Raw genomic sequence first — 25,385 nt, forward strand, 5'->3', positions numbered from 1 at the left:
GAATATAAATTCACCAGGAGAGATAGGTCAGCACTGCTCTGCACTATATCATTATAGCATAGCACTTTTTGGAAACTCCATCTATATAATAAAAACAAATATAACAAAACAGTATACAGCATACATTATTAACCACTTGCATACCACTGCACGACTTTATACGTTGCGGTGGAAGGCTCTTATCCGTAACCCGAAGTATAAAAGCGTTGGGTTACATCGCCGCCACTATGGAAGCGCTCACTAGTATGCATTAGGTGCCGGGAGCGGGGAGTGAAGCACTGTAAGGCTTCTGGTACTCACCCTCCCTGATCTTCCTTCCTGGGACGGCGCTGCACTGTCCGGATCCCGTACAGCGTCAGGATGTAGTGCGTGCACTATGACAGTCAGGTGACAGTGCAGCCTGGCCTGGAGAAGTCATGGGATCGCGACTGCTGCCGGAGAGTAGCCATGGTGCAGGAGAGGTAAGAGGAGTTTTTGGTTCTGGCAAGGAACTTTGATTGGGTGGTCTGTGGTCTGATGGGGGGGTCTGACAATGAGGGCTGATCTGTGGTCTGATGGGGGTCTGACATTAAGGGCTGATCTGAGGTCTGATGGGGGTCTGAAATAAAGGGCTCATATAAGGTCTGAAGGGGGTCTGACATTGAGGGTTGATGGGGGTCTGACATTGAGGGCTGATATGGGGGGTCTGATCCGCTGTCCTGATATTTATGAGGGTCTGATGAAAAATATTGTTTTCTTATTTTCCTCCTCTAAAACCTGGGGTGCGTCTTATCATCGGGTGCGATTGTTTGAAATAACAACATCATGTGCAATTACCACATTTCAAATAATTTCCTTTCAGAATGTGATCCTCCAACCATTTTTTGTGTGTGTATTTCTAAATCTTATCTTCAGTACAATATCTCTAATCTTCCTAGATCTTCGGAATAAAATAACCGGCTTCCATAACCCAACCTCTTGTAATGTGCAGTCTTTCTATATGATATGTCAGTTTTGATGGATAACAGTTTTAATCGTGTCACTGAAGGGCCCACATTTACATGATAAAACAGTGGGTTTCCGTCTTTGCTATTTTTTCTTATGCAGTAATATATTCCTGTCTTGTGCTGTGCTCATTCATTCGCCTCCACAATGATTAGTTCTGGGTAACCTCTTTCAATAAGACAAACCTTTAATTCCTATACCTACTGTTGAAAATTCTGAGAGTCATTATTGATCCTACTACATTTTAGAAAATGACTACACATTATCCATGTTTTCATATATCGTGGATGATCATTTTTGTAATGCAATGAAGAATTAACTGCTGTTGGTTTTCGTCATATCCCTCAGTGACCAATGTTTTGTTTTCTATATAAAAACATACACCCAAGAACTCCACATACAGTATTCCCAAATTAACTGTAAATCGCTAAAGTTCATGTCATTAGTCTGTGAAACTCCTTGAATTGTGCTTCAGAGCCCTACTATACCATAAGTAGGTAAGGAAAAAGTAGATCGGTTCAGCGCAAGTTTAAAAATCCCAAAACCTTTATTATTACTCAGAACATGACAAATAAAATGGAAGTACACTGTCTCCTATGCGTTTCAGGTAAAAAATACCCTTAGTTATAGCTTTGATGCTATGACTAGGGGTACTTTTACCTGAAACGCGTAAGTATCAGCCTTTTTAATTTCTTTTGTTATGTTGTGAGTAGTTATAATAAAGGTTTTTAGATTTTTGTAAACGAGTGCTGAACCCATCTACGTTTTCCTTAACTGTTGTTCCAGGTGACCAGACCTACGTTCGAGCATAGTACACATATGGAGGTGAGCTGATCCGAATTTTTCTCTAGTTTTATACCATCAATAGTAGTAGTGTGAATATGAAATTTTATTCCACCAGATCTTGACCTTGTTCCAGTTTTTTTTTCGTTACATAATAAGAAAAGCTTTGATGACCCCATATGTCCGGGCCCCTCGCAAACAATGTACTTACCTCGCTACCGGGCACCCGCATCGCTTCTCATACCATCACGGCCACCACTGCATCTCCTTGTCTTGCGGATGAAAGCATCTGGCGTCGGGGGGAGCAAGCCAATAGCAGGCGGTGATGGGGAGGCTTATCCCCGTCACTGCCCCCCACCAACCAACGCCGGATGTCATCCAGGGCGACGGGGAGAAGCAGTGACACGGGTGCCGGACAGCGAGGTATAATCTCCGTGAGGGGCCCGGGCATATGGGGGTGGATTCCAGAACTTGGATAACCCTTTTAATTGTAGATCCAATGCAAAATATCGCGTGGCCCGTAATGACATCATCACGTTGGTCAGCATAGTGACATCATACGTCATCGCTCATGGTATTTCATACGTGATCTTCAATCAATATGGTGGCGGACGTCTCTTCGCACTTAAACAAATGAGGTAAGTATGATTTTTTTTTTTTTTTTTACTGCCATTCAGGGAAAATCGATTCGTTACCATGAAGCACAAGGAAATTCGGATTCGTGGCGAATAGAATTGTCCCTGAAATCCAGATCAAATTCCACTTTGCGGACTTTGATTCACTGAATACTATTTCTTACATATAATGTCACGTTTTAAATCTGTGCACCACATCCCCAATTTTACTCGTGGGGGTTTAGATTACCGTAAGTGACAATTTCCCTTTTGTTTGCTGGCTAGAGTCACCCCTGATGACACATCACACATTTATGTCCCTGTGATAGCAAGTAGTTTGAATGCCAAGCATTATTTGAATTACTTTGTAAGTGTTGCTCGAGGAATGAGGCGACCAAGGAACAATATGGGAAGACACAAGAGGGAAAGGACGTCATCACTGCTTTTCTTATTATGGAACCATAAAAACTAGAACAAGGTCAAGTGCATTATGATTGCTGCATTGATGGGGAAGTCACTCTGACCCTGCTTTTACTCCCTGTCAACTTCAGTTTTCAGTAAACAGAACGATGCAATAGGGGTCATACAACAATGTAGATTCTCATGGGAAAACATGGGAAACGTCATACATGCTTTATATGTCAATGCACATTGCCTCCGATGTCGCTGTCACATGTCAAGGTATCTAAGCAATTCAAGTCAAACAATGCTAGCTGTTTTCAAGCTGCAAAAACATCAGCAAATACAGAAAGCCACTGATCAGCCTTTATATAAAGTAAAATAGACACAAGAAGCTAACAGCCAATTAATGTATGTATTTACCATGTATGAATTATGGAAACATCTGAATTTCCCCTGGTAAAAATTACATTTGTATTATTCATAATTAATATGTAGCAGATGTATATTCCATATTCAGGCTGCCCAAGCTGTCACTTTCAGTAAAGACAGAGAAAAAGGTCACTTACTTTGGGGCAATCTTTATTGTGTTTTCTTTAGGCAATAAGAAATCAGCTAACTCTCGACCTACAATTGTAGCCTGGTACGTTAGCGGCTTGCTGCTTGGATTTTTTAGGCGGACCTATTCGAGCAACATAACATTACAAAGGTCAGATTATTGATCAGCAGTTGTGCATAGGTACTGTACTGACAGACTGTGACTGAATGCTAGCAATAAGAACATTGCTTAATTGTGGCCATGTCAGCGCGGCTAACAGAGAAAATATGAACTTGTTTCACCCTTATTTAATGTGTATACAAACTGGTTTTATATAATAAATAAGAATTAACAACATATGCATTATTAGGTCTATTAAAACCAAGAGAAATCGGACTAAATCAAAACAAAAAATGACGACTCAAATAAACAGTACATTAACTGCATACAGCTATTGCTTCATCTGGGGTTCCTTTACCTGTCTATGTTGCTTGTTCCTTTAGGCTGAGTTCACACGAGCGTGACAGATTAGGTCCGGATGCGTTCAGGGTGCGTTCAGTTAAACTCGCACCATTTTGCAAGCAAGTTCAGTCAGTTTTGTCTGCGATTGCGTTTAGTTGTTCAGTTTTTTCCGCGCGGGTGCAATGCGTTTTGATGCGTTTTTCACGCGCGTGATAAAAAACTGAAGGTTTACAAACAACATCTCCTAGCAACCATCAGTGAAAAAACGCATCGCACCCGCACTTGCTTGCAGATGCAATGCGTTATTCACGCAGCCCCATTCACTTCTATGGAGCCAGGGCTGCGTGAAAAACGCAGAATATAGAACATGCTGCGATTTTAAAGCATTGCAGAAGTGATGCATGAAAAAAAACGCTCATGTACACAGCCCCATTGAAATGAATGGGTCAGGATTCAGTGCAGGTGCAATACGATCACCTACTGCATTGCACCCGCGCGGAAATCTCGCCCGTGTGAACGCAGCCTTATGGTGTTTTGTATGTTGTGATACTATGTATATCAGTTTCTTTACTCTTCATGTACCCGAGGCATTGACCACTCTATTATTACCACTTACTGGTAAGGATATGTTTTCTGCCTTTTTTGTTGTAATTTTAGATATTGTTCTGGTAATTGTGTTATACAAGGTGTTCTGCGCACTATTCGGTACTGGTTATATGTTTGGCCTTTGCTATAAGACCCAAGTCCTGTTTGTATATTTACATAAGTAAAGGTGGTCATCTAAAATAACTGTGTAAAGTATAATAATTTTTATTTTCTTTTTCTTTTTCTCTCGGGCTTAGAGATAAAAGCTATGACACTGACCCAGGAAATAAATGACTGATAGCTAAAAATACCAATAGGGGTCTGTAAGTACTTTATTTTTTTAAACATCCAAAAGTGGTGAGACCTGACTGAAAGATATGAGGCTTCTCACAAAATGAAAGTGTCAAGTCTGGAAATTGGAAATCTTGACCCCTTGAATGGATTTCTATCTCTATTTCCAAGTCAGTCTGGTCCTAACTGAACAGCGTAAATCAGAACAGTGAGGAAAATCTGTTCTGTCTCTGGTCGAAAGCCAAATTACTGTACTTGAACCCAGACGGCAGCTTCAATGTGTGGGTTGTGTACACATCCTGGTGACAATTATTGTGCTTTTATGCTACTCTCCGTTACTTGGAAAAGTGACATGATAGGAGGAAGATTTGACTCTATGAGCACTCCAATGGATAAGAGGTGGCTAGGATGTCAGCACCCAGTAAAAGCATTAACAGTAGACACTTAGTCACCTGGCGTGAAATTGTTTGGTGAAGAGCCCCATCAAACGTAATTGTCTTCTTAGGAACATAAAGGGGAAGGTTTTCATGTAGGTATACACACAACATCAGCATTGTCACTGGGTTTGGATCACATATGTCTGTGGCCTGCATAGAAGATAGAATGTGTGTGCATGACAATCAGTAAATATGCTAGGCAGTATATTAAAATAAATGGCATACTGTATTTTGTTCACTGTACCCCATGTCATATGTCAGTTGTAATTCAATATTAGAAATAATTGAAAATAAGCAAATAAACAAATTCTCCAGATAGCTGATTAATACTTGTGTGTGTCCGATTCCCTGCACCCCTGTCAATCAGCTGTTTGAGGAGGCTGCAGTGCTCCAGTGAGCGTTATGGCCTCTTCCCAGTCCAGTGACGTCATGTTCATTAGTCACATGGCCTACGTTCAGATCAGTCACATTCTAGTATATTGGACTAGTCTGAAATGCCAAGCACAGCCACTATATATTGTACAACACTGTGCTTGGTGAGCTGACCAGAGTGCCATGGCCTCTTCAAACAGCTGACTGGTTGTGGTGCTGGGTGTTGGACCCCCACCAATCAGATATTAAAGACCTACCTTGAAGATTGGTCATCAGTATTGCACTCCTGTATAACCTCTTTAAAGGGAACCTATCAGGTTGAACATGGTGTTTCAGCTGCAGGCAGAATGTGCGCTTTGGCTAATAAGAGAGCTGAAAGACTAATATTTAGAAGTTCAAACTCAGAGTCAGAAGAATGCTCCCTGCTCCACAGGGCAGTGGCTGCTATGCATATACATCCCCCCCCCTCCCCCCGATGAGCGACATGGGGTGGAGAGTGGCTTGGGTGGTGGAGCTCTCCTCTTATGAATACATTGCTCATAGGGCAGCATATTACATTGACAGATTTGCTTTACTAAGAATGTAAAACAAAGCAATGGCCAGAGGAAGAGAACAATCTGTTCATGAGACACATTTGTCCAACACCAATAAGGGAAACCTGCAGAACTTTCTTTTGTTTGGAAGTACTGCTGTTTCTTGCCCCGGTAGAAGATCCTGGACCCATAGCTTTTTATAGAAGCTTATTCAGCAGCATGTTAAGGTTTGAGTTTGTTAGAGAACCATTTGTGAGGGAGCTTACACAACCTAAGGAAGTGAGCACCAAGTTGGTATTACACTGGTGTCCTCACCCCTGTCCTGATAACACTTTATGGTCGCCATGTGCTATCTTCATTTTACAGATCTGTTTTAAGCACATTTCATGCAAAGCTAATTCTTTTAGTCAAATGGTTTTCCAGCATCTGGTAAAAGAAACATTGCTACTAGCAGTTTACATATTTATAATATGGGTCAAATGATTTCCGTGGAGCTCTGTAAAATACCTTTTTGCAGCCGTTTTTCCTTGGAAATCAGTGTAATTTTGTGACGCGCAACACAAAACAACCTTGAAATGCATGCCCCACTGACAATTCCATCAGCAAAGAATATTGTCGAAAGGATGAAATGACATGCGCTACATAAAGCAGTAAAAAAAAATCACCTGTATGTCAATGTTAAGACCGACAACCCGGAATGCACTGACTAGAATCAGGCAATTGTGTAGACACTGCTCTGGCGTCTCTGGGTTGGTGTACATACTTATGAAGTGAGTTAAAATCTGAAATCAAATAAAATGAGAGTTTTATTAGTAGAGAACATTAGAAAGGACAAGACATAGTGCACTGACTACACAAGAATTGGTACTCACAAGATATGGACAATATGCTGCCACCTGAGCAGCGAGAACAAGGCCATCTAAAAGGTCTTTATCAAAGTTCATAATCCATCTCGTGGCTGGTATGTCACCTAGATAAAAAAATAAAAATGATGTGCCTTTAATTATACACGTATTAACTATCAATGCTAGATTTTTTATAACAAAGTTAGTATAAGTGGTAGTGTATGTAAAGTGCTAGATGTGGCCACACACAGTCTGCACGGGTGGGAGCTGCTCGTTCAGCAGTTTTTTATTTTCCGTAATACAGTCCTCTCCATGATGACCCTTTGACCAAACTGGTATATGAAAAAGTAAGCTAACAAATGGGTAGTATAAACTTGACTAGACAGTTGCAAAAGATTTACCATGCGACCACTGTGATTAGTGTTGAGCACAGAAGAATTCAGCCCGAAGTTTAGAAAAATTTAGTTTTGCAACAAATCCAAATTTCCTGGCGTTTCGTGGTAACGAATCAGTTTTTCCTAAAATGGCAGCTGCAAGTGCTACAAAGTGAAAGTAAGAAACTCAAGAGTGCATGATCACCCATAATGCCGTGCAGCGAGCCAATCTGCAGATTGCCATTCACTGTGATGTTACAGCCCTATAAAACCCTCATTCTGGGTGGTCTCCATTATTGTCCTGTGATCTGAGCATAGGGAGAGACGTGGCAAGCACTCATGCGCTAGGACAGTGGTGATGAACCTATGGCACGGGTGCCAGAGGCAGCACTAAGAGCCCTCTCTGTGGGCAATGGCACCCTGAAAAAAGTCTGTGGTGTACCAATATGCCTTAGACTTTTTCTGCCATTCATTAGCGCAGGGCACACCATGTACAGCACAGGCAGCAAACTTAATTTAGGCAGGCTATTATAACTAACTGATAAAGTACATGGAAGATATACTATATTGGTATTCAGGTTAAATAGTTGTGTTGGCATTTTGCAATAAATAAGTTGGTTTTGGGTTGCAGTTTGGGCACTTAGTTTCTAAAAGGTTCACCATCACTGCTCTAGGGACAGTGTTGCAGGGAGAGTGCAGGGAGACTGCAGGGTGACTTATGCTGCGTCAGTTTTATTTAATTATTCCTACATTTACTTATTCCTACATCAGCCGTAAATGTAATTCAATACCAATAAGTCCAGTCTGAACCCCTTAGGGGTGGGCCAGGTCTTAATGATGACCATCCTTATCTTTTGCTGGCTTTACTTCTTCCAAATCAACCTTCAAAGCCTCCATGTCCTATAAAAGTCAGAAAGATGCAGAGAGATGGCTGTTCCTGATGACATATTCTCATCAATATTAGATGATGTGGAAAAGTAGGAAAAGCAGATGGCAGAAGAAGGGCTCCCACCTGTAGGACAGGAGAGCGCTGGGGTTGGAGAAGTGGGTATGCCAGAGCTGATTAATATTCTGTGTTTACTGTCAAATAACCTGCAGGGGATTGCAGGCAAGAACAGCAATAATTTGCATATTGTGCCTCCACCTAACCAGCAAAACCCAATACCAGCAACAGCCCCTGTTTAAAGGTGCCGCACAGACATTAACAATGAAGGTGGACTATACAGTGCGGTCTTCTTTATTAAAGCAGCTGCACGCTAATTGGCCATAGTTCTTCACTGCAGCATGGCTGCAACTTGTCCAGAGCACGGCCACTCCATGTGGCCGTACCCTAAGGCAGAGTGTCCTTGATATAATTGATTTATAGCCATTTGTGACAAATTAATTTGTAACAAATCAAATTTCTTGGCTAACTTCGACGAACTTGCCGAATTGCATTTTTCAAGACTTCGCTCATCTCTAACTGTGATAATATTCAATCAGAAAATGGTGCATGCATAGTCTTAACAATGGAATGCCATATATGGTGTGTTTATACTACTGTGGACCCCTTTGGTGAGTCTCCTCCCTCTCTGCCAACTAATGACACTAATTTGTATTAATTTATTACACATGTCAGGGTCATTTTGTCATCTATATGAATTTATCACTTTTTATGCATTTTACACTTTATATCATGTATTACTATGTTTGAACAATCATGTATGACAATTTATTTCTGGAATCATGATCACATATATATGTTTTGCACTATAGATGATTTTTTTGTATTGATTTTATGTATTTTTACATGATTATTTATTAATTACTAATTTGTGTTGTAACCACTACCACTTGTTGCTTGAGAAAGGCTCCAGTATAGAGCTGAAACGTTGCGCTTCCAGCATGGGTGAATAAACACCTCTATTTTTCATGTGAGTGTGCTGCCTGATTTCTAATTGTTTTTAACTGTAATAGATACATTTACTGTCTAAATTTACACTGTCTTTCTTTTAGACCAGGCATCCTCAAACTGCAGCCCTCCATCTGTTGTAAAACTACAACTCCCACAATGCCCTGCTGTAGGCTGATACCTGTAGGCTGTTTGGGCATGCTGGGAGTTGCAGTTTTGCAACAGCTGGAGGGCCGCAGTTTGAGGATGCCTGTTTTAGACAGTATTAGTATGTGTGGGCCATCCTTTGGAGTAGTTCTAAATGTGGATGCTGTGAATACTATGCATTTAAACAAATAATACCAGACAGTGAAGGCAGAATTTTTTTCCGATTATGCAGAGTGCTGGTTCCAGACAATGAATGTGCCACACAATGCTAAGTGTGATACTGTGTATTCATTTCTGCAACATCATAATAATGTTCTGAAAGCACCATCAGCCTTTCAGTTTCTAATAACTATTCTTCTTTCAACTCTATGACTACAATAAAGCTTCCACAGCTGTGTGAATAGACCAATACAATGACCTCGGAGAACCTTGTGTACGAATAGAGAGCCAATATCTGGTATACACAGAAAACTAATTACAGGTGTCTGAGTGGGAAATCTGAACAGCAACATGGCCTTGAGCCGATGCTATTCTCACAACCCTGCAACATAGGCATAATTTGCTTCTTGGTGATAATGGTGACAAACAATAACAATAATGCACAAATAAATACAGTTCTTATTGGACAACATTTCTCAACACAACAATTCTTATGTACAGAATAAAGCAGAGATCATTATCTCTTAACCTCAAGACTCAACAGGTCAATCCATATGGAGGTCAATCTGTATTACACAGTAAAGTAAAAGCATTATGGACATATTCACATAATCCAATTATAAAGAGAAAAAGGAATATAAAAAAAACCCCACAAAAGTAGAATGGTAAAAAAAATATGTTTCCAAGAAGCTGTGAGCCCCACAAAGCCTCGGAAAATAATAATTGTGAATAAAAATAAAAAAAGATCAATATATAGAAAAGTGACATGCTTGTGTCATTCCTCCAAGGCAACAGCATATTTACACATAATGAATATAGTTTTACCATTTTTTCATTTTCCCCAAAAAAGTTATGGCCAGAAAATTACAGTTCTGAAAAGTCAGTCTGGTATTACTGTTTTCATATAATAAACCCAGCATCTTAAATATTATACTGTATAGATAGACATTTCCAAAAAATGAGGCAGCACTCCAAATAATGTATTCCCAGGCAATGTTTCAGCCCACTCCAAGGCCTCATTGAGTGGGCTGAAACGTTGCCTGGGAATAAATTAGGTCATCACCTTTCACTTTGACTTGGAGTGCTTCCTCATTTTTTGGAAATATTGTACAGTGGAATAGTTGCCTACCTTCCCTGAGGATTTGCACCCTGATTTACTTTTTTTCTAACTGTGCTGCTAGTTGTACTTTTGTTTTTTAGATAGATAGATAGATAATCTTCAGCTCTAAGAAAAATCACACTTGGCTCGACATGACCTGTCTAGGTAAGGGACACTAAGGGCCTATTCCCACGGTGGCAGAGGACACTGCACCAAAATTCTGGTGTTCAATGGGAGGCAGCGTTGCAGTTCGAGGGCCAGATGTTTAAATCTGCAACTGCGCCCAGAAGGGACATGCCCCTTTTTGTTGCTTTGTTAAGACAGCTACTATTAGAAGTGGTTTAGCTGCATTCAATGGCGTTAAGCTGGGAGCGGGTCTGCAGCATCCAAAGTGAACAACAGCACCAGAAACCGTGACAGTTTCTGCTGTGGTATATGCAGCTGATTTTGACAGTGTCAAGATCAGTCAGGTCAACGGGTCCCTAGGGTACCCCATACACATTAATCTAAAGTTGATTAAAAGAAATGATTCAGCCTAAACGATGGGGCCAGTTTAACAGCAAATAATAGTTTCAGCCTGGAAAGAAATCTGGAAAGCAGTTGGCCATGTTTAAATGTTTCACTATATTCCACAAAGGATCTCTCTAGAGTAAACTTTCCTGAAACAGTCCCGTAAAGATCTTTTATCCATTGCCCAGGGTATAGCCAGTTTTAAGGATGGTAAAAGGCCAGTATGAACTAACATGCTGCTGCATTGCTGCTAAGTAAGATTGTTCTTCAGTAATCAACCAACCTTTATTGTATGTGTATGGCCACCTTAGGAAATAACTGACATATACAACAACCATCAGAAACTGGTCACTGTCTTTATTACCATCCACAATGTCATTCTACAGCCTAGAGCAGTGATGGTGAACCTTTTAAAGACTAAGTGCACAAACTGCAACCCAAAACCCACTTATTTACGGCAAAATGCTAACACAGCAATTTAACCTGAATACTAAAAAATACCAACCAAGTTAAGCTGTGGGAGCGTGGCTTAACACAGGCCCCAGTAAAATGAATGCCCCCATTGGCACCCCCTAGTATTAAAAATACTCCATTAGTGGCCCCCAGTATTAATTAGGCCCACATTAGTGACCCCCAGTATTAATAATACCCCAAATTGCCCCCCAGTATTAATAATGTCCCCATTAGTGGCCCCAAGTATTAATAATAATGCCTCATAAGTGGCCCATAGCATTAATAAGGCCCACATTAGTGGCCCCCAGTATTAATAATGCCCCACTAGTGGCCCCAGTATTAATATGGCCCCCATTAGTGGCCCTTTATATTAATAATGCCAAATGAGTGGCCCTTAGTATTAATAAGGATCCAATAAGTGGCCCCCAGTATTAGTAATGCCCCATTAGTGGCCCCCAATATTAATAAGACCCCATCAATGGCACCTAGTAAAATGAGTGCCCCTATTAGTGCCCCCTAGTATTATTTTTCCTTCATTAGTGGCTCCCTATATTAATAATGCCTCCATTACAGGCCACAGTATTATTATTGCCCCCTTCCCGCACTGTTCTTGTGCAAAAATTTTTGGGAAAAATAAAACTTGTGCCGTGGTGAACACTCGCTGCTCACTGGATGACATTTTGCAGGTCCTGCTGCATTTAATGCTGCGAAATGTCATCATGCTGGAGAGCAGGCCTGCCCTGCACTTTCAGTGAGTAGAAAGTGTTTCCCGCGGTGCGATCAAATGGATCAGGGGAGTTTTATTTATTTATTTTTTAACACAAGCAGAAGAGGGGGTAATGACTGTATTAATGAGCACTGCACAATGGAAGCATTCATTAGTAATAGTGCACAGGTGGTAACCCTACGCATGGCCTACACAGAGCCGTGTGCCCACAAAGAGGGCTCTAAGTGCCCCCTCTGGCACGTATGCCTTAGGTTCTCCACCACTGTCCTAGAGAAACCATAAAATGTGCTAGAAAAAAAGAACATTGCATATGTCTCTAGACACTATATTTGCAAGTTACCAGTGAATATTCCATAGAAAGCAAGTTAGTCAGCAGTGCTGGCTCTGCACGGTTTTATGGTAACAGTACAAATAAGATTCCACAAGCACCAAAACACTGCTGTAACAGCGGCTGCTGTGCGCCCCTGTTCCCCTGCTTATCGCCGCGGTCCCAGGCGCCCTGTTCAGCAGTGATCTGCGGCCAGTGCTTCCCATTCGTCGCTGCAGTCCTGGGCTCTGTCTGTGTAGGTACTGTTGTTCGGGGATCAGCTCCACAGTTTCCTCTCAGCCCTGACCACAGCATTCTTACTCCGCGTTTCCTGCAGCACTTCCTAAAAGCGAGCGCATCACTTCCTGGCCTTTATGGGTTAGGTCATGTGATGTCGTGGACCAATCCTAGCCCCCCTAAACATATATAAGTGGCTCAGCCCCCTTCCCAGATGCCTCAGTGTCAAGGTCCTTGTGTTCTGCTAAGGTTCCTGATATTCGCTTGTGTTTCTGACTCCTACTTGTGTTCCTGGATTCTGCTACAAATTTGATCCCTGCCTGCTTGCCTTGACTCTCCTGTTGCCAATCCGGATTGCCTGACCTGTAGCTGTGCCGCCTGCCCTGACCTTTTTCCCGTCTGACTTCGCCTCTGCCTCATTCTTCGGTCCTGCACTGTTGCTCCTGGTAACGACTTAGCCTGCTGACAACGCTTGTACCTCAGGTACCTTTCTCAGTTACGTCCTGGTCCGCCTGGACCAGCTGCCTTGTGTGCCTATCCTTCTCAGGGGTACTGTGAAGATCGAGGGGTTCACTTAGACAACGCCCTTAGAGGAGGTAGGACACGTGCACAGTGGGTTCACACCCGCTGGTTCATGACAATTGCTGGACCGTATAAATTTAATTTGCTAGTGAAGTCAGTTTTGCTTTGGTAACGGCAATTTTTCATTGCTCTGATTACACAGAGATGCCATATATTGTATTGTGTAACCCATTCCCCATGACTAATATGCACAGGAAAAAGCTGGATTCTATAAATAATCAGAATCAATAAAGGTGGCATTTTTTCTCTTGTGTTTTATTATTAATTATTAGCTATTGAGGACTAGTTATGCAAATCTAATTAAAGGGGTTGCCCGAGTTATGGAAAAAATATATATAGCACTGTAAATCTGATAGGCAGCAATATATAACTGAGCTAAGCAAGTTTTAGGTAAAAAAAAAAAAATATTCCTCATTTCCCTGGTTCTCTTCTGGCCCTTTGTTACCTGCAATAACAAGAATCTCTGCTCCTCCCTCTGCTCTGCAAAGGGAGTGAATAAGTCTGCCCTGAGTGACATGTCTGCCTGCTGGGAGACTCAGCAGCATGTTGTATGTGTAGGACTACAAGCCCCAGCTGTACAATGGCACTGCTGATACACACAGGATCTTCTCCCTACCTGTTCTTGTGCAATGCTCTGCAGAACTTCCTTTGTCAGCTTCTGAACCCAGCATTTGTCTCCTCACTGCCTTCAGCTACTCAGTAAAGCCTTCAGCCCTGAGTCTGTGCTCCTGAAGGGGGTTAATATTTCCTGACGTATCCCAGTGGGAGGAAGACACAGGGCAGACAGCAGCAGCTCAGCCAGTGCAGGGGGGGCGTGCCCAGCACAGTAACGTCTAGTGTACAGACTCATATCTGCTCTCTCAGGCTTGTGCACGAAACATTATCAGAGCAGGGAGAGAAGCTGACATCACAGGTCATGTGACCCTCAGTGAAATCTGAGAAAGAAGCAACTACAGATGCAGTAAGTGCATGGTAAAGCTGCTACATTTGATTAGATTAGAAACATACAAAGAACAAAAAAAAACCTCAGGACAACCCCTTTAAATTCTGGGGAAGAAAATATTGCACATTAAATCTGACAAAATAGAATCTACATCCTTTGCCTTTAGCCTCCTTCAGACATCTGTAAAGTGGATGAATTATAGGGTCCTTGTTATGCCAAAAAATAAAAGTACCTCCCACGTTCAAATTATCTAAACTTACCATAGGATCTTATAGTGAGATACAGGGGTGCACCACCAATGAGGCAAGGTGAGGCGATTGCACCAGGTAGGGGCAAGAGGGCAGCAGAAGGGGATTATCTGTTTCTGCAGTATAGTATTGGGAAGCACAGTGGGCACAGTATGTGGCGCTCTATCACCCTGTATGTTTTGTACCTCTGTGTGTAATGTTTTCCAAGTATGATTTTAAAAGTAGGACTGGAGGGAAGGCGTTAGGCTAAGAAATTGGCATTCTGAGGGTGGGGCGTCTTATCAGTTTTTGCCTCTGGCAGCAGAAGGGCTAGGTGCACCACTGGTGAGATATGTCCAATGAATTTAAAACTCTTTTTTACTTGCATATCTGGGGGACTTTATTCCCCTTATATGGGCAGGCAGCAGTTCACACGAGACAGTCAAGCACCTGCATCTCCAAGGATGTATTGCAATTAGTTCTTATTGACCCTTTCCTCCCCTGCATAGAAAATAGTCCCTCACATACAGCTCCAGAGATATATATGACATGTATTGCCATGTGGTATGCATAAGTAACATAGAGGCTATATAATTATATGGGCCCATAGTGTAGCTTTCAGTCATAACTGTGTGCCTTTTATTTTCTATAAAGGCATATAGATGACTGTTTCTTTGATTATCACAGATGTCATGAGAATCCTTAAATTAAATTAATGACATGCTTTTAGGTATAATGCTAGATAAACATACTCTAACCTAGAAGCACTGCAACTAGGGGGAAATAACTGTATAATGGAGTGCTACACCATATGGAAGTATATAGAGTGCTCAGTGCTCTGCAAAACTGACCTGTAGGTACTCAAAGTGCCATGTGCAGGAACCATTAGACATTATATTATGTTGAGTTAGCCTATAACACTGGTGGGGAACCTATGGCACTGGGGAACCTACGGCTCTGTGTGGGCCATTCGTAGGGTTACCACCTGTGCACTATTACTAATGAATGCTTTCACTGTGCAGTGCTCATTAATAAAGTCTTTACCCCCTCTTCTGCTTGTGTTAAAAAAAACAAAAAACTCTGCTCATCCATTTGATCGCACCACAGGGAACATTCGCTGCTCACTAGAAGTGCAGGACAGGCCTGCGCTCCAGCATGCAAAACTTCATCCAGTGAGCAGCAAGTGTTCCCCCACGGCACAAGATTTATTTATTTATTTATTTTTCACAAGAACAGTGGGGGAGTGGGCATTAATAATACTGTGGCCTGTAATGGAGGCATTATTAATACTAGGAGCCACTAATGGCAGAAAAATAATACTAGGGGGCATTAATTTTACTGGGGGCCATTAATGGGGGCCTTATTAATATTGGGGGCCACTAATGGGGCATTATTATTACTGGGGGGTACTAATGGGGGTCCTTATTAATACTAAGGGACACTAATTGGGCATTATCAATATTGGGGGCCACTAATGGGGGCCATATTAATATTGTGACCACTAATTGGGCATTATAAATACTGTGGGCTACTAATGGGGGTCTTATTAATACTGGGGCCACTAATGGGGCATTATTAATACTGGGGGCCACTAATGTGGGCCTTATTAATACTAGGGGCCACTTATGGGGCATTATTATTAAAAATAGGGGGCACTAATGGGATCCTTATTAATACTAACTGCCGGGAGATATCTGTGTTGGCTAATACAACATCAGTAGAATCTGTTCAACCCTTGGGTTGCAGGTTCAAATCACGGCAGGGTCAACTCCTTCCGAGGTCGATAAAATGAGAACCATCAATTGGTGGGTAATAAAAACATCTATTACTATTCGGCTGCCGATTTAGTTAATTCCAAGAGCGTGTGATGAAAAGTGCTTTAAGTCCCCAGGGAGAAAGGTTCTTTATAAATACTAGTTATTATTACTAAGGACCACTAATTGGGCATTATTAATATTGGGGGCCACTAATGGAGGCCATATTAATACTGTGACCACTAACTGGGCATTATTAATACTGTGGGCTACTAATGTGGGCCTTATTAATACCGGGGCCACTAATGGGGCATTATTAATACTAGGGCCCAATAATGTGGGCCTTATTAATACTAGGGGCCACTTATGGGGCATTATTATTAATGCTTGGGGCCACTAATAGGGAACTTATTAATACTGGGGGCCAATTTTGGGGCATTATTAATACTGAGGGTCACTAATGTGGGCCTAATTAACACTGGGGGCCATTAATGTGGCATTTTTAATACTAGGGGGTGCCAATGTGGGCATTCATTTTACTGGGGCCTCCCACAGCATAACTGGGCCGGTATTTTTCAGTATTCAGGTTAAACTGCCGGGTTGGCATATTGCGAATAATAAGTGGGTTTTGGGTTGCAGTTTGGGCACTCAGTCTCTAAAAGGTTCATTATCACTAGCCTATAATATCCAGATAAAATGATAAAGTATATCAAACTATCCTACATATGTAATAACCGGCAAAGCCACAAAAGAATTCATGTTATCTGTGAAAAAGGAAATAAATCACTGTACACAAGTATCTTCTCTATGAGAGATGATGATGCCTCTGTCCTTAAGTAACGATGGAAAATAGTCACAATGTTTTTAAATATAGACTAAGTCAATGCAATACAGCTAGTCCTTGCAGCCTCTATCACACGTGTGGATATGAAGAACACAGATGAAGCTGAGTAAACCAACCCTCCCCATGGGTACCCTTTCTTGAAAAGTACAGTACCAAAGTATTGGCCATCAAGAGTGGGAGAGAATGTAGTAAAGGAAGTAATATACTGTATACACTTGTCCAGTGATAATAAGCATATAAGAATTATAGATTTTGATAATAATTAGAGATGAATAAGTTCAGATTCATTAAAATCAGAATTATGTGTGATTAGATTAGAGAGAATCAAGGAGTAAGAGGCTGAGGGTAATGAGAGCACTTTCGATTCAGGTAAAATGTATTCACACACAGAACAAATAGAATGGGTGATTTGGCCAAATAGGACCAAAATCAATTTTTTTATGAATTCACTAATCAAATGTCAATGTTATATACTCATAAAGGGCAGCCAAAGGAAGGGCAGGTGAGAGCTGCTACACTCCTCTTTTTCTATATACTCATAAATATATGTACACTTCTTATGAGTTTCTTACTCTGTTAAATATATATTTTCACATAATCTTGCACAATGGAATGCTCTGTGTCAAAGCTCCGAGGACCCTGCATTTTGGTACATATTCCCCAAAGATACAAGGCCACTTCTTGATAAAAATTTGAAGTTGGTGAGACAGAAGTTAATCCTTGTAAATTAATATGATATTAATGATATCATTTCTTGACTTAAACTCTTTTGACGTAACCTCACTTTTAAATAAACTTTAAAAGTGCCTTCACAATGAGACAAGAATGAAGACTTCCAGATTTACATATCACCAAGAATGATACGATGGTGGAAACCAGCACTGTGAGGAATTTCCTCTCTTTCATCTAAGCTCCACATGGTAACATTGCAACAGAATAATAACGTTTCAATTGTCTCACCTTTTTTACAATTTCTCCATGCCACTTTTCTCATCTTTTCATAATGAACATTGAGCCAAGTAAGAAGAATTATCTCTGAAGTTGAATATATGTTGCTTGATAATGGTTCTGAACTGATTTTTGGCATGCAATCTATCACATTGTCATCATCATTCTTTCTCTGTGTAACGCGTGAAAGGATGAACACCTGAAAAAGATGGAACAGCATTAAATAAAAACTACAAAAAAAAATACTTTATTCTGATTGCTTAGTATGGATGACATTCCACACCAACAACAGGCAATATGAGCAGATAACCCTGGTTCTTTCAATGTCCCTTGCATCTCAGGTGACCATACACCTTCAATAGCCAACAACTCTCTCTCTCTCTCTCTCTCTCGACTCCCCCATACACATACATATTCAGTTTAGCTATGCATGTACAGTTGCAAGAAAAAGTATGTGAACCCTTTGGAATGATATGGATTTCTGCACAAATTGGTCATAAAATGTGATCTGATCTTCATCTAAGTCACAACAATAGACAGTCACAGTCTGCTTAAACTAATAACACACAAATAATTAAATGTTACCATGTTTGTATTGAACACACCATGAAAAACATTCACAGTGCAGGTGGAAAAAGTATGTAAACTCTTGGATTTAATAAGGCTACTTTCACACTTGCGCTTGATCGGATCCGTTCTGAACGGATCCGATCATATTAATGCAGACGGAGGCTCCGTTCAGTACGGATCCGTCTGCATTAATAACTTAGAAAAATTTCGCAAGTGCGCAAGTAGCCTGAGCGGATCCGTTCAGACTTTTGATGTAAAGTCAATGGGGGACGGATCCGCTTGAAGATTGAGCCATATTGTGGCATCTTCAAGCGGATCCGTTCCCATTGACTTACATTGTAAGTCTGAACGGATCCGCACGCCTCCGCACGGCCAGGCGGACAGCTGAACGCTGCAAGCAGCGTTCAGCTGTCTGCCTGTCCGTGCGGAGGCGAGCGGAGCGGAGGCTGAACGCCGCCAGACTGATGCAGTCTGAGCGGATCCGCTCCATTCAGACTGCATCAGGGCTGGACGGAGGCGTTCGGGTCCGCTCGTGAGCTCCTTCAAACGGAGCTCACGAACGGACCTATGAACGCTAGTGTGAAAGTAGCCTAACTTGGTTGAACCTCCTTTGGCAGCAATAACTTCAACCAAACGTTTCCTATAGTTACAGATCAGACGTGCACAACGATCAGGAGTAATTTTTGACCATTCCTCTTTACAGAACTGTTTCAGTTCAGCAATATTCTTGGAATGTCTGGTGTGAATCACTTTCTTGAGGTCATGCCACAGCATCTCAATCGGGTTGAGTTCAGGAATCTGACTGGGCCACTCCAGAAGGCATATTTTCTTCTGTTTAAGCCATTCTGTTGTTGATTTACTTCTATGCTTTGGGTCGTTGTCCTGTTGCAACACCCATCTTCTGTTGAGCTTCAGCTGGTGGACAGAAGGCCTTACGTTCTCCTGAAAAATGTCTTGATAAACTTGGGAATGAATTTTTCCTTTGATGATAGCAATCCGTCCAGGGCCTGATGCAGCAAAGCAGGTTTTGATGTTGGTGTGCTGTGCCTTTTTTTCTCCACACATAGTGTGCGTGTTTCTTCCAAACAACTCAACTTTGGTTTCATCTGTCCACAGAATATTTTGCCAGTACTGCTGTGAAACATCCAGGTGCTCTTGTGAAAAATGTAAATGTGCAGCAATGTTTTTTTTTGGACAGCAGTGGCTTCCTCTGTGGTATCCTCCCATGAAATCCATTCTTGTTTAGTGTTTTACGTATCGTAGCTTCGCTAACAGGGATGTTAGCATATGCCAGAGACTTTTGTAAGTCTTTAGCTGACACTCTAGGATTCTTCTTCACCTTATTGAGCAGTCTGCGCTGTGCTCTTGCAGTCACCTTTACAGGACAGCCACTCCTAGGGAGAGTAGCAGCAGTGCTGAACTTTTTCCATTTATAGACAATTTGTCTTACCGTGGACTGATGAACAGCAAGGCTTTTGGAGATACTTTTATAACCCTTTCCAGCTTTATGCAAGTCAACAATTCTTAATCGTAGGTCTTCTGAGAGCTCTTTTGTGTGAGGCATCATTCACATCAGACAAGGCTTCTTGTGAAAAGCAAACTCAGAACTGGTGTGTGTTTTTTATAGGGCAGCTGTAACCAACACCTCCAATCTCATCTCATTGATTGGACTCCAGTTGGCTGACACCTCACTCCAATTAGCTCTTGGAGATGTCATTAGTCTAGGGGTTCACATACTTTTTCCACCTGCACTGTGAATGTTTACATGGTGTGTTCAATAAAAACATGGTAACATTTAATTATTTGTGTTATTAGTTTAAGCAGACTGTGATTGTCTATTGTTGTGACTTAGATAAATATCAGATCACTTTTTATGACCAATTTGTGCAGAAATCCATATCGTTCCAAAGGGTTCACATACTTTTTCTTGCAACTGTATATGTTCTCAGTGGTAAGGAAGAGAAAATGACCTCTGCCAGACACCTCTGGTTGTGGCATATCTCCCAGGAGAACAAAAGGATTGGGGGGAAAAAATAAATTCACACAACCTTTCCCTCTCTCCAACGTAATCTGTTGGGAAAAAGAAAAAGAGCAGAGACAGCGCCTCATGTGTAATACTCCCTGGTTGCGGTGGTTAGTAAGTAAAGCGCTTAACTTGGAGTGTTCATCACAACTTTGTCCGCATAGTATACAAGGTCTGTTTTGCCAGAGGAGGCGTGGAGCTGCAGCCACGGTCCACAGCCAGCTTTGCTAGTTTGGCAGTTAGCCAGGGGCATGGAAGGAATAAATGGAAAAGAAGGGGCCTGAATCCAGGCGCTGTCTCCCAACCAAATAACCAAATCAACCTCCTTGTCAGGAACAATAGAATAAGTCTATTGTGCCTGAAGAACAGGGCGATTTGCCCTTGAAAAGTGCTTACTACTACCCGACTTGTTTCCACTCAGTTGCCTACGCAAGATCAGTTGGGAAACGGCACCTGGATTAGAACCCCTTGTTTTTCAGGTATTCTTTATGTAATCTATTAGGGTAGAGTCCAGAGCTCTCCATAAACATTAGACTGTCGGCCTTATTCTGCTGGAAACGGTGGCTTCAGCTGACAATACACTAGTACGCTATATATAGGGGCATTTAAAGGGGCTTCTGGCCTTGTTTTGCATTTTCTTATGTGCTGTATTGACTGCAAAGCACAAAGGATTTTCACGAGCACAGCTCCACAGTTTATTACTGAGCCAGAATAAATACTGACTTATGTACATTGCACCATTACTACATATTATAGGTACAGAATAAACAGAGGGATTTTCTTCACTCACACCTTGAAAATAACAGTATCACACAATATGTTTAAGCATAGTTAATCACTGGATTTGCTTATTCTGGATTTGCTTCTGTTCATCAAACTGACGGCAGATAATCCTTTACACAGAAGCACATGCAGCTGTGAAGCTGTTAACTCTGAAGGTAAGTGACAGAGAAGCGTCTAGATTCCCTAAGTACATGGTTCATCATAATGACAAGCAGGTATGTGGCGTGTAAAAAATGTCCAAAGATATTGGCTTTCGATGGAAATATCCATGCAGACATTACTGTTTTAGTGCCTTTATTATTTAGCACTACTATTTGGCTTGTATGGCCATTATAGACAGAACCTGTCACCACTAAATGTAGCGCAATCTGCAGGCAGCAGGTTATAGATCAGGAGGAGCTGAGCAGATTGATATAGAGTTTTGTGGGAAAAGATTCAATAAAACTTGTAATTTATACATTTGACTCTCTGCTCTTACTGTGCTTAGGAGTCATGTGGGTGGTCCTATCAGTGATTGACAGCATGCTTAGTCATGCAGAGTTAGCTGTAAACTGTTGAGTGACACTGCCCACATGACTCATGCATAAAAAGTGTACAGGTTCACAGAGACATAAGTGGTGGTGTTTCAACTAAAAGCAACCAGTGAGATATCAATGACATAGAACTTCTGCCCCCAAACTCGCACTGCATAGTCTCTCGTATGATGCAGCTTCAGCCTGTCTTCCCTGCCTCCTGCTTGTGATAGATTTGTCATTACAAGCAGGAGGCAAGAGAGAGCGATGTAAAAGCTGTATCTAGGATGTCATAGGATACAGTAGAGAGTGTACACATAGATAGTATAGACAGTTAGTGAGAGTCAGGGGAGTTATTGTATATACCTGCCTTCTATATCACTGCTCTCCCTGACACTTAGATCAGGTAGAAATGACATCTTTAGCAGCACTCTCTGCATGAGGAGACATGCAGAGGAACAAGAATGGCAAAGTTAGGTGGGAAGTGCAAGTGTCTGAGAGCTGCCAGGAGAGATTTATTAGGTGCTGATATGATCTTCTAGTTCACAAGATGTCAGCCACACAGGAGAGACTGGTCTCCTGTCTACACGGGAAAGCATCCACTAGACTGGAGGTCAGACTGGAGATCACATGACCAGGTGGCCATGATTAAAGGGTTCAAAATGTATGGATGAAACAAATTACATGGCTAGAAAATTTACTGGTAAGTTAGCATTATACGTGCAAAAAAGAAAAAAAATTTAGTGTTCCTTTAACATATCAGGTCTTCCTTTTTATAAGCTAAGATGCCAAATTTGTGTGATCTAGTTTGTATCTACTGTGTAGATGGTACCTATAAACCGTAAATAACAATCATCACTTGTTTCCTCACCTTGTATATCTGTAACAGTATGTCCGTCCATACACGTTTACTCACAGACTGAAATACGCTGTTATTTAAATGAAGCAAATTGATTTCCATATGATCAGCAGTCTTCTCATTTAAATGCTGAAGCTTTTGAATCTGAACCTTGAAAGGAAAGAAAAAACATAATTAACATTGACTCAGAATGTCACTGCTTGTTCTGTGGGCGTTGTACTGTGCCACTTTTTAAGACTTCAGGAAAATTACTTCCTATTGGGCTTCCTATGAGGCTAATGCAGTAATTGCATCTCATAACTATCAACCTAAAAAAAAATAAAGCATGGTGGCTGAAGTGTAAGCTGTGTAAGGAAAATAAAAGTGAATAAAGATTTACAGATGTTAGAAGGGATGTATGAGACTTTAATACAGCTGAGCTGTCCTCAGGATACGTCATCAGCATCTGTTCGTGGGGGGTCAAGACCCGTGCCCCCCGCCAATCAGCTGTTTGAAAAGGCACCGATGCTGCTGTGAGTGTTGCGTCTTTTTCGCAGCTGAACATGCACAGAGCCGTACATTGTATAGTGGTTTAGTATCATACTCAGCCCCATTCACTTAAATAGGGCCGAGCTGCCTCTAGGCTATGTGACAGATGAACAAGTTGCCCCTGTATATGTGTAATCTGCATATGGTCATGAGGTTACGGTCTTGCCCAGATCAAACACCCAAATGGAGAAGAAATGTGATCTGAGGAGTTTTTAATTGTAGAATAATTTTGGGCTCAAACTCAGAAACTAAAGACAAGAAACTAAGGCTATAGTGCAAAAGTATATAGCTGAAGACTAAAGTATGGCAAAGAATACTATGGTCGCCATCCACAGAACCACAGCCAGTAAACTCAGAAATTGCTACCAGTCTTCCTCAACCACTATGGGTCAGAGAATGCTAAAGCTACCCCTAGGTTTTTCACCACAGTCCACTGTAAGGCAGTATGGATTTGGCTTCTAGGTTACATCTGCAGATCTGCCAGGTGGAGTCAAATACCAGACTGGATTTGAATTGCCGGTCCGGGTTTTTGGCACCACCTGGATGTCCTTAAATAGGCAGCTGGGCTCAGCAGCAGGATCTCTGTGTTGGGATCTGAGACTTGGTGCCAGGTTGGAGGACTAATACCCATGGGCCGAGGAAACAGGCCCCCTAAAGCCTGCCGTGGACTGCTGGAGGCAGAACTGACATCAAGGTGACTTTGTGTGAAGTAACACCAATATGTACTATCCATTGTGTGTGAAGTAAACAACAAGACTGCAAAGTAACGCATTGTTTTGTGCATTTTCCTCAATTGTGAATAAACGCTGAAGTTTTGAGTTAAGAACTTGTCTTTTGCCTCTGTACTGCGTCCGCTTACCCTATCTACCAGAGCGAAACCCCATGCGATATTCGGCCGAGCATCGCGAACTGGTGTTCGGCCGAGCATGCTCGATCAACACTATATGTAATGCTATGTACATCAGTCAGTTGCTAGCTATGAGAAAGGACTTTTATCAGAAAAGTGTCAGCGGTACCTGTGCTATGCATGTAGTGTTAACTGGATTAATAAAGGATATTTTTCTACTCCTGCTGCTGGATAACATGTCCATTTTACCTATTGGGGGATCTTGCTCTGGGGGAGAAGTACTGCATACAGTCAATGTGTGAGCTGATCCATTTTTTTAAATCTATTCTAAAAGTACTTTTTCTCCAAAATGAAGCAATGGATCGCTAAGTGAAAGGTATTGTATTCAGCTGAGCTGTGCCTGGTGTAACTTTCCTGATGGCAGATTCCCCTCTAATAAAAAATATATATCCTAGGAACTCAATACAAAGCACCAAAAAAATGTATCATTAACCCCTACTATAAATTGCCTCCTCTGTGTAGTCTACCATAGGTAGCAAAGCTTATGCTAGTGGTTGAGTGAAGTATTGATACTCATTAAATGTCTATTGTTCGCTATTATTCTTGATGTCAATAACAAAGACCATATTTACATTCATCCAACCAAAATGACTCTGAAAAATGTTTTGGAGACTGCTAAAAGAAATCACTATTACTGTTTTGTATATTATTTTGTGTTTATGGTGTTAGTGGAAAATATTGGACTAACTAGATGAAATTGCATCTAATAGGCACATTTTATAACAGAACACATGCCAATTGCTGGCATCTTGGTCGGACTTCCTGCTGCTGTCCACATAGTAATTCAAACATAGATGGCAACACACGCTGAGACTCAAAAGCTCTTTCCTTGAGCACTAATAATTTTGTTTGCCACTAGAAAAAAAATGTAGCTACCAGCATACAGACCCGGTAAGAGCATATCAGAGAATACTTTTAGAGAAATCAAGTCAGGTACTGAAAATTGCTTCATATTTTATAGTAAAATTTCAGTGGCTACAAACATTACATCTTTTCATCTCAAGCACATAGTCAGCATTACATCAATCGTACAGGATATTGATGTATAAAAAGCTTTGGGAAATGAAGAGAATTGTTGATTAGAAATTAGATAACATTATATTCTTGTGTAGCAGTCGAAGTACTTAAAGCTGCCCTATGTGTAAAGCTTATTTTCTC

The 25,385-nt window shown here is 41.3% G+C and overlaps 1 protein-coding gene across 1 annotated transcript in view; it reads right to left on the minus strand.

The window, feature by feature from the left end:
* Positions 1 to 25,385, minus strand: part of CFAP47 (cilia and flagella associated protein 47) — a 465,875-nt gene that overhangs the window by 306,181 nt on the left and 134,309 nt on the right. The window contains exons 26-31 of the mRNA XM_044285568.1: positions 22,805 to 22,942; positions 18,058 to 18,244; positions 6,871 to 6,968; positions 6,664 to 6,780; positions 5,109 to 5,243; positions 3,350 to 3,462 (exon numbers count right to left, since the gene is read on the minus strand). Coding sequence (XP_044141503.1) covers positions 3,350 to 3,462; positions 5,109 to 5,243; positions 6,664 to 6,780; positions 6,871 to 6,968; positions 18,058 to 18,244; positions 22,805 to 22,942 — 788 coding nt within the window. The remainder of the gene's footprint in view (positions 1 to 3,349; positions 3,463 to 5,108; positions 5,244 to 6,663; positions 6,781 to 6,870; positions 6,969 to 18,057; positions 18,245 to 22,804; positions 22,943 to 25,385) is intronic.

The sequence above is a fragment of the Bufo gargarizans genome, chromosome 3, assembly GCF_014858855.1.
Source record: "Bufo gargarizans isolate SCDJY-AF-19 chromosome 3, ASM1485885v1, whole genome shotgun sequence".
Taxonomy (NCBI): Eukaryota; Metazoa; Chordata; class Amphibia; order Anura; family Bufonidae; genus Bufo; species Bufo gargarizans.